This window comes from Pseudopipra pipra, chromosome 25, assembly GCF_036250125.1.
Source record: "Pseudopipra pipra isolate bDixPip1 chromosome 25, bDixPip1.hap1, whole genome shotgun sequence".
Taxonomy (NCBI): domain Eukaryota; kingdom Metazoa; phylum Chordata; class Aves; order Passeriformes; family Pipridae; genus Pseudopipra; species Pseudopipra pipra.
Genome location: NC_087573.1, coordinates 4,514,518 through 4,523,187, shown reverse-complemented (window position 1 = coordinate 4,523,187; position 8,670 = coordinate 4,514,518). Strand labels below are relative to the sequence as shown.

General features: G+C 46.9%; 1 protein-coding gene across 1 annotated transcript; it reads left to right on the top strand.

Annotated features, from left to right (window-relative positions):
- The first annotated feature begins 1,043 nt into the window (after window positions 1-1,043).
- On the top strand, window positions 1,044-7,049 carry NGF (nerve growth factor). Its single transcript, XM_064635654.1, has 2 exons — window positions 1,044-3,029; window positions 6,178-7,049. The coding sequence occupies exon 2, from the start codon at window positions 6,190-6,192 to the stop codon at window positions 6,901-6,903; it is 714 nt and encodes a 237-aa protein (XP_064491724.1). The 5' UTR covers window positions 1,044-3,029; window positions 6,178-6,189; the 3' UTR covers window positions 6,904-7,049.
- The last annotated feature ends 1,621 nt before the right edge of the window (window positions 7,050-8,670 follow it).

Below are 8,670 nucleotides of genomic sequence, written 5' to 3'. Positions count from 1 at the left end.
CTGAATCGCTAATGTTACATTTTAATTCATATAATTCATATTCATATTCAATTCATAACCTCCTCAAATGATTCCGTGAGGAAGATGTGCCAGAGACACCTTCTCTTTACCAGTGACTCCAGCACCAAGTGCCTCCCTCATTTCTCTCTTACTTCCAGAAGCAGTGAGACGAAACTAAAGCACTACTTGTTGCTTGTTTTGGTGACCTCCACGATCCCTTTTGCTGCACTGACAGCCAAGTAGCTCTGTTTATTTTTTGCACATCCCTAAAACACGCCAACAACTTCAAGAATGACAGAAAACAACATTCCAAATTGTATCAGGCTTTAGATTACAACATTCGATGTTTATGTTTGTTGCCCGTGTTTATTTTTATTTAGAAAATAATGTACTTGCTGGGTTTGATTGAGCCAAACTGAGCATTAATTTATCTTTTCTCTCACTAGTGTAGGAGCCACTTGATGGCATCTGGTCAACGTGCAATTAGGAGGCTGCACTGACTGCTATTCTTACTGGAAGCAATTAATTTAGTAAATTTATTAAATTTTCATTCCCAATAAGTTTCCAGGCAACACAGCCTTTTTGTCCATTTTCCCTCAGATTCTGTGGGTAACTTCAATTAAAAAGGAATTCCCTGCACTTGTTTTGTTTGGCACTTGTTGCACTTACAGGTCCTGCAAGCAAAGTGGTTTTCAAGACACAGAACCAGTTGCTTTTTGATGTGATCCATTTCTTCACTCGCCAGAATCCCAGAACGGTTTGGGTTGGAAGGGACCTTCAAGATCATCCCATTCCACCCCCTGCCATGGGCAGGGACACCTCCCACTAGCCCAGGTTGCTCCAAGCCCTGTCCAACCTGGCCTTGGACAGGGATGGGGCAGCCACAGCTTCTCTGGGCAACCAAATCCAGTAGGAGTAGTGGCATGTTATAAAGATATAAAGTGTTATTTGCACAGGAATGCTCCATAGGGGTTGACAAAAAAAACCAAATTCATTATTTACCAGTGGATCTGTCTGAAAAAGGTAATAATTGAAATACAGGTGAGGCCCTGGCACAGGTTGCCCAGAGAAGCTGTGGCTGCCCCATCCCTGGAAGTGTCCAAGGCCAGGTTGGACAGGGCTTGGAGTAACCTGGGCTAGTGGAAGGTGTCCCTGCCCATGGCAGGGGGTGGAACTGGATGAGCTTTAAGGTCTTTTCCAACCCAAACCATTCTGGGATTCTGGGATTCTATTCTATATGTGCTGAGACTAAAATTGAAGTGTGATTTTTTTCTACCCACCAAGTCTGTCATCTGGAATGCACGTAAATTCTGAATAAACAGTTACTTCACTAGGATATTTTATGAATGTCTGGGAGGTACAAAGGAATAGTATATAGATGCTGAATAACACGGCATCATTTACTGGATTCTGCCACAACCAGGAATCCGGGAAAAAGGCGGTAAATGAGCTTTAAAAAAAAGAATTCCTGCTGAAAATAAACTCTTTTGTGGTTAAAAACCGGCCAGTTGGAACTGAAAGAGTGTTTTCTTAGGGTGGCAGAACAGTCGGAAAAGTTGTTGGATTATTTTTGGCAGTGGCCAGCACATTATAGCTCTATCATTACTAAACTGCCCAGAGTTCACTGAAAGGGTTAGTGCTTCACTGGGGTATTCCTGCAAAAATCCAGCACACTCCATCTGTAGCACAAAGCTTTGGATTTGGAGCTCTGATTGACCTTCCTGCCACGTTGATATCACTGTAACCATCTCAGCTCCTGAGTACAGAGACACACAGGGAGGGCAGAACCTGAGCACGACCCACGGACAGCAGCAAACCCAGGGTGGCCGAACCACTGCACAGAGTGTTGCACAACCACACAGGGAGCACTCACAGAGAGACTCCTCTGCCCTGCACTGACGAAAACAGGCTGGGGAGATTTCAGCTGGGGTTTTAAGCATCAAGTAGCTTGTCCTTGGGTGCTGGTAAGAGCCAAACCCAGTGGCTGCCTTTGCTGGCAGCCCCTTCTCCCGAGGACAGACACGGTGCAGGTGTAGAACAAATCCAGTTCATGCTTTGGCATTAGCAGCCTGTTCTCCTCAGCAAATGCACTTCAATCCCCACCCTGAATCCAGCAGGATTTCTGCAGCACAGGAGTACCTTATACAACCCCTATTTACCTTATTAAATGGAACAGATGAGCTATTTAACATGTAAGATTAATAAAATACTATTTCTATCCCCTTCAGTGGCACTCGAGAACTTACAATCAGAAATGTACTTTGCTGAGAAAGTGTCAGTGTGCTGGATTTAATTGGTGAAGAAAATACTGGTTTCCTTTTAACTGGGGTCTATATGACCATTCACAGTGCAGTCATTAAGACTGGAGTTATTTCTGCCCTTACAGTAGCAAGATGACAAACATTTATATAAATGCCTTCACATGTCTGCAAGTTCTGCATCTTCAATTCTGCTCAAATATCAGCCACAATCAGGCAATTCTCTGCCAATAACTGGCAATCTGTGATTCTCCCCCTGAGTTTGATTGTAACCAGATTTGCCTCCCAGACACAGATGCTGGGGGTGTGAGCCCTCGTGTGCCCATCTGTGCAGACAGAGCTTGGGCAGTGCCACCAGCAGGTATTGCTGCACCACACGGCTTTGGTGAGCCTGGAAGGTGTCTGAGAGGGGTGGGAAACAATGGATTGTTGGGTCTGGCAAAGGTGCTGAATAAAGGCAGTTCTCTGCAAAGTCTGGAACTACTTTAGACAAGCTCTTTACTGCAGGGAAAAGGCCCAGCTCAGAGAGCCAAGCAAGTGGGTTTGTGCCTGTCCTCCTGCTGTCGAGTGGGGAATGGTGCTGAAAACACTGATTTGCTGGCTGATTACTGAAACAAATACTTCTACTTCTAGTGAAACAGAGCATAAGGAACTGCCAGGCTCAGCTCTGCAGCCCAGGGCCCGATGGCATGCTGCAGCCCAGCCCGGCTCAGCTCTGGATGAAATAAGGACCTTGCTGGGGGAGCAGTTCTTTGTGCAGTACAGTCCGAGGTAAGCACAGCACTCACCCTGCTCCCAGCAGGCTCAGACCACCCATGACCAACCTCACACAGCAGCTGCACCACAGGAAGTGTTTAAATGACACTTGGCCACCATAAGAGTGGGGTTTAGTGCAGAGGGTTTGTAATTTTGGCATCAAAATGCCTCTGTGGCCAATGCTACCCACAGATATCTGAGTACCACCAGCACCAGAGCTGGCAGCTGCTCCTCTCCCTGCAAGTTCAGGTGGCTGCACTTGGCATCCACTGTGGGCATCTCTAGAAAGCACCATGAAAGGGTCTAGTAACTAAGTATGTGACAAAATTTAGATACAGAATCATGGAATTTAGAAAAATTTAGTTTGGAGTTTAGAAAAAGCTCATCTTGTTCCACCCCCTGCCATGGGGCAGGGACACCTTCCACTAGACCAGATTGCTCAGAGCCCCTTTCAACATCCCAAAAGAGCCTGTAAAATACCTGTATGTGCCAGCAAAAAAGTCCACAACCCTCACAGTCTAAGGCACACCTAATTCTTTAAATCTTATCTTGCTTGTGTTGTCATCAGGTCTTGTCCACTTGTTGGTTTTGTGTCACTTTCTATTCTCCACTAACTAAATAACTGATAAAAAGATTCAGCTTTGAATCTTCAGGAAAACCACCCCATATCCTAAATACATTCTGTCTGTGTTTGGTCCACACTCCACAGAATGTTCTACTACAAGGAGAGGAAATGCAAGGCAATTAAAAAGAGGAAAAGGCAAGCAGGAGAGATTTTTCTGCTTTTGTGTTAATGGCCTTAAAGCAAAAATGTCAACACATGCAACACAAGAAACCTGGAGAAGGGGCATAAATGTAGCTGAATTTTAGAGCAGCAAATCTTGTACAGAACAAAACCAGAACCAGCTCTTTGCTGACATTGCAATGCCTCTTTCCTATAGAAGGAAACAATAAAAAAGGGGTTTATGTATAAACACAATAGGTTGAGGCTGCTATTGGCATGGCTAAATTGTGCCTGGATTTTGTTCTGCAAACCTTTTCCATTACCATTTCTGTCAGGAAAGCTAACTCTTTAGACACGTAATGAACCATCTGATTTTAATTTGGTTGTAGAACAAGGGGTTACTCTCTGGCTCGTGCACAGCCAAGCTGTGAGTTACACCCAGCTCTGTTTCCTTATACAGACCACGATGCCGACTGCTCCAGCTCGAGCAGCACGTGGGAAAGCAGCAACCCCCAGCCCTGCTTTAAGCAAATTAAAGCAGCTTTGGATTTTCTCTGTGACAAAGATTTGACTCTCCTCGTCATCGTTTTGCCCCCAGTTCCTCCAGCCCAACTGTTGCTCAGACAAAGTGCTCACGTGGCTTTTGGCCTTTCTCTTTGCTCCTCCTGCACCTCTACCCTCCTCAGTCACTACCTTCACTTGGCATCTCCTGCTGATTTCCTAAATGTTTGCTCGGCCCTGCACGACCCCTGCAGTTTATGTCACTTCAGCTCCTGTCTGAGATAAGACACACAAGACCCTATGGGACATCTTAGGGTTATCCTGCATTTTCTACAGGATTGTTCCCTGGCAAAGCTAAAACCCTGGTTGAGTCCTTCCTGCTGCTTGGGATTCTAGTCTGAGAAAGCTGAGCAGAGAGGGGGAACTGCTACAATAATTGACCAACACCCAGAAAAAACATTAAGACATGCTGGGAAATCAGGGCATGAACTGCAGAGCCCGATTCCCCTTGTACAAAACCCTGTTTGTCCAGTGGACACGGGGCCTGCTGCCTGCTGGCTGGACACGGCAGAGCTCGGGGCCAGCTGAGACTTGTCAGGAAAACAAGGCAAAGAGACGGGGAGGAGCCTTGCTTGGGCTTTTCTGTTTATACCCCGTCTCTGCTTATTAAGTCTTCACAGAGGAAACACAATGTCTGCCCTTCACTGCAATTTCCAGAGCATTTTTGAATGTCTCTTGTTCCCAACATGTGGCTGAATTAGTCAGCACATGGTAGTTGCCCAATGAGGTATTTCTGCTGCTGCTCTTCCAGCATAAAACGGGTCTTAGCAAAGGTTTAGACATTTGGATTGCACTTTTCCACACCCAAACAGATGTACATATCCTCTGGATGGAAGGAGGATGAGCATTGGTGCTGCATCTGCTCTGCAGGGACATTTGAGGAGGTTCTTGCTCCTGGTATTCTGAAAAAGGGCAGGTATTTCCCTCCAGAATTCCCAGTACTATGGCCACAGTGGCTTCAGCCATGCTGTACCTAAGAGGTCAATGCAGAGGTAGCCTGGCACCCACGGTGCTTCTATGTAATATCCGTATTTGTCCTTAAATATGGAAAAATCCCACCTGCCTTTGTGGCATGGATACCTGAGCATTTTGGGGAAGGAGCCTGGGCTTTATCTGCCCTGAATCAGCCATGTGGTGTGTCCTGAAAGGGCAGATGGGAAAGCTGGAAGCTGCTGGAGGCTGCTGAGCCAGCCAGTGGTGGGGCCTGGCCACATGGCAGGTGAGTGTGGCTGCTGAGGGTGTGATAATGGCACCAGGTACTGGCTTGGTGGCCCCCACGCCCAAAAATCATGGAATTATAGAATCAAACAGGTTGGAAAAGACTGAGATCATCAAGTCCAACCTTTTATCCAACAACACCGTGGTTCCCAGACCACGGCACTGATGCCACATCCAGTCTCATCTTAAAAACCTCCAGGGATGGTGAAACACCTCTGCAGACAAGTTTAGGGAATGGACAGCTGGTTTAGGCTGGTTTAGCTTCTAGTTTCACTCCTCTGCAGGGTGTTTGCAGCCAAGAGATCGGCCCTGGCCAAAAAGGTTGCTGCAAAAATCACTGGAGGTTTGACTCCTGGGAACATGCTGTCGCCATATGGTCTCCACATTAATAACACCAAACAAGTGCTTCATAAACAGTGCTCTAATAACAAATACCAGAGGAATTAATAATAATCTAGCTATTATTTTCTAATGTTCTCGCTTTATTAAGAACATTTATGCTGTCTGAGCGAGGTCTTCCGGAAGAACAACATCTGGCACCCACATGAATACCTGATGAAATCCGTATGATCCTGGGTATCTTACAAATTTATGGCCAGCAACGGCAGCGCTTTGTGCCCACATGGCCCCCAGTAACAGTGCCTTTCTCTCTCGTTCTAGGTGCATAACGTAATGTCCATGCTGTACTACACTCTGATTGTAGCTTTTTTGATCGGCACACAGGCAGCTCCAAAGTCAGAGGACAATGCTCCCCTGGAGTATCCAGCAGAACACTCCCTGCTCGATGCCCACCGGAGCAACAGGCACCACATTCCCGAGGCAGCCCCACGGACGCCCCACGGCCACGCCGCCTGGAGCAGGAGAGAAGCCATAAACATCACCGTGGACCCCAAAATCTTTCGGAAGAGGCGTTTCCGCTCTCCCCGGGTGCTGTTCAGCACGGAGCCCCCGCCCGTGGCGGGGCAAGGACAGAGTCTGGGATTCCTGGGCGGCGCCGGTTCCCTCAACAGGACTGCCAGGACCAAGAGGTCCACGCACCCCGTGCTGCACCGGGGGGAGTTCTCGGTGTGCGACAGCGTCAGCATGTGGGTCGGGGACAAAACCACGGCCACTGACATTAAAGGCAAAGAGGTGACGGTGCTGGGGGAGGTCAACATCAACAACAACGTCTTCAAGCAGTACTTTTTCGAGACCAAGTGCAGGGACCCCAAGCCGGTGTCGGGCGGGTGCCGCGGGATCGACGCCAAGCACTGGAACTCGTACTGCACCACCACCCACACCTTCGTCAAGGCCCTGACCATGGAGGGCAAACAGGCGGCCTGGAGGTTCATCCGCATCGACACGGCCTGCGTGTGTGTGCTCAGCAGGAAATCAGGGAGACCCTGAGCGGGGAGCTACGCCCTCCAGCACCCTCCTACCCCCCTACCTCAGTCTGTAAATTATTTTAAGTTATAAAGGACTGCATGGTATATTTATAGTTTATACAGTACAGAAAGAACCTCATTATTTATTAAACTCTTTTGGAAACCTTTTGTGTTTTTGTAATTTATTTACCGGCAGGGCCCCTTCAAAAATATGTTCTTGTTCATCCCTACGGCTCTGAAGTGCTCACAGGGCCATTGAACAAACCTTCCACAAAAAGAGACATTTTTCACACAGTTTTCACACGTATTCCTCTCTTCCACAAGAAAATTTTCCTCACAAAACCTGCCAGTTTGCTGTAGGTTTGTTTTGAATTGAAACCTTTTGTTCAAATACCAGGAAACTGAAATAGAACTTTTCAAAACTTGCTTCCAGTGTTACTAATTGTCCATAAAAATATAATATATAATTAATCATCTTAGTCAACTCCTGGTAGAAACACTAGTTCTTCATTGTTGCCACATCAATTTCTAAGTAAGACCTTCAGTGCACATTTTAAAACTGCCAAACTATTTCCGTTGCAAAAATAATAATCCATTTTGAATTATTGTGGAACATTTGTCTGCACAAGAATAGAATCTAGAAGTGTGTATTTTTGTGATAAAATGGTATTTTACAGCCCATTACTTCTGAGCTGTATTAGAGTGATGGAATTACAAATGTCAATACACTTAGATAAATTTCAGAAGTTCACGTGGCTCATAAATTCAAATTTGATAATTCTCTCAGGCCAGTATTTTGGCAACAGGGACCTGACATAGGAGCAAGTCTTTTCATGCACGATAGAAGAAAATCAAAAAAATAAGAATAAAAACCCCCAGTGAGGCTGTGTTTTAGCGAGGACCCAGAACAACCCTGAGCTCAACATTTCTGTGTGTTGGGGAACATCAATCTCCAAAAATACACGGTGGAGCCCGAGGCCTGTGACGGGCGTTTCAGTCACTGCAAACTGAAAAAAAAGCTGCAGATTCTCTTGTTTCCATTGGAAGGGCAGCTGTTCTCCGTGGCAGACACTGTTTCAAAACAAATACCATCAAGGTTTTTCGGCTTGGACTCTTCCAAATCCTAGAGGGCACACTTTCACCCTTGCCTTCCCTCCATGCACTGCTCTTTAATGACAAAAGCAGAGCTGACATTTGCTTCCTCCACGTAAGCAGCACAGAAGGGCAGCAGATCTCCAGAGGAAATGCACTGGGGCAAAATAGTGCCAGCAGAGTGGACCCAACCCAGGCAAGGTGTGCTTCCTGGTGGGATAATGCCAGTCTGTGTGACGTGGAAGGCACTGAGACCACTCCTGACCATCAGTTTTCAGCCCTGACCATCAGTTTTCAGCCCTCTCTAGCAGGTGGTTATGGTGTGGGGCAGCAACAGCCCAGTAAGGGTGTTTTGCTCTCTGCAGAACAACATATTTGTAATATTTGCAGGAACAGTCAGTTTGGAAGGTCAAGGGGAAGGCAGGCTCCTGACTGTCCTGTATCCTCCAAATAACAACTTGTTCTGGAGCAGGGGGAGGCAAGGTAGGCTAAGGGCACTTGGAGAGCAATCCCATAGGAAACAGATGCCCTGACACAGCAGCAGGACACAAGAGCAGTGGCACCCACCTCCCTGTCACCACAGGAGGGCTGGAGGGAGATCAGGGACACAGGGTGTTCTGAAGCAAAGAAAAACGTGCAGTTGGAGCAGAGTCCCACCTGTGTTCTTCAGTGGCCTTAAAGCAGCGGAGCAAAGTAA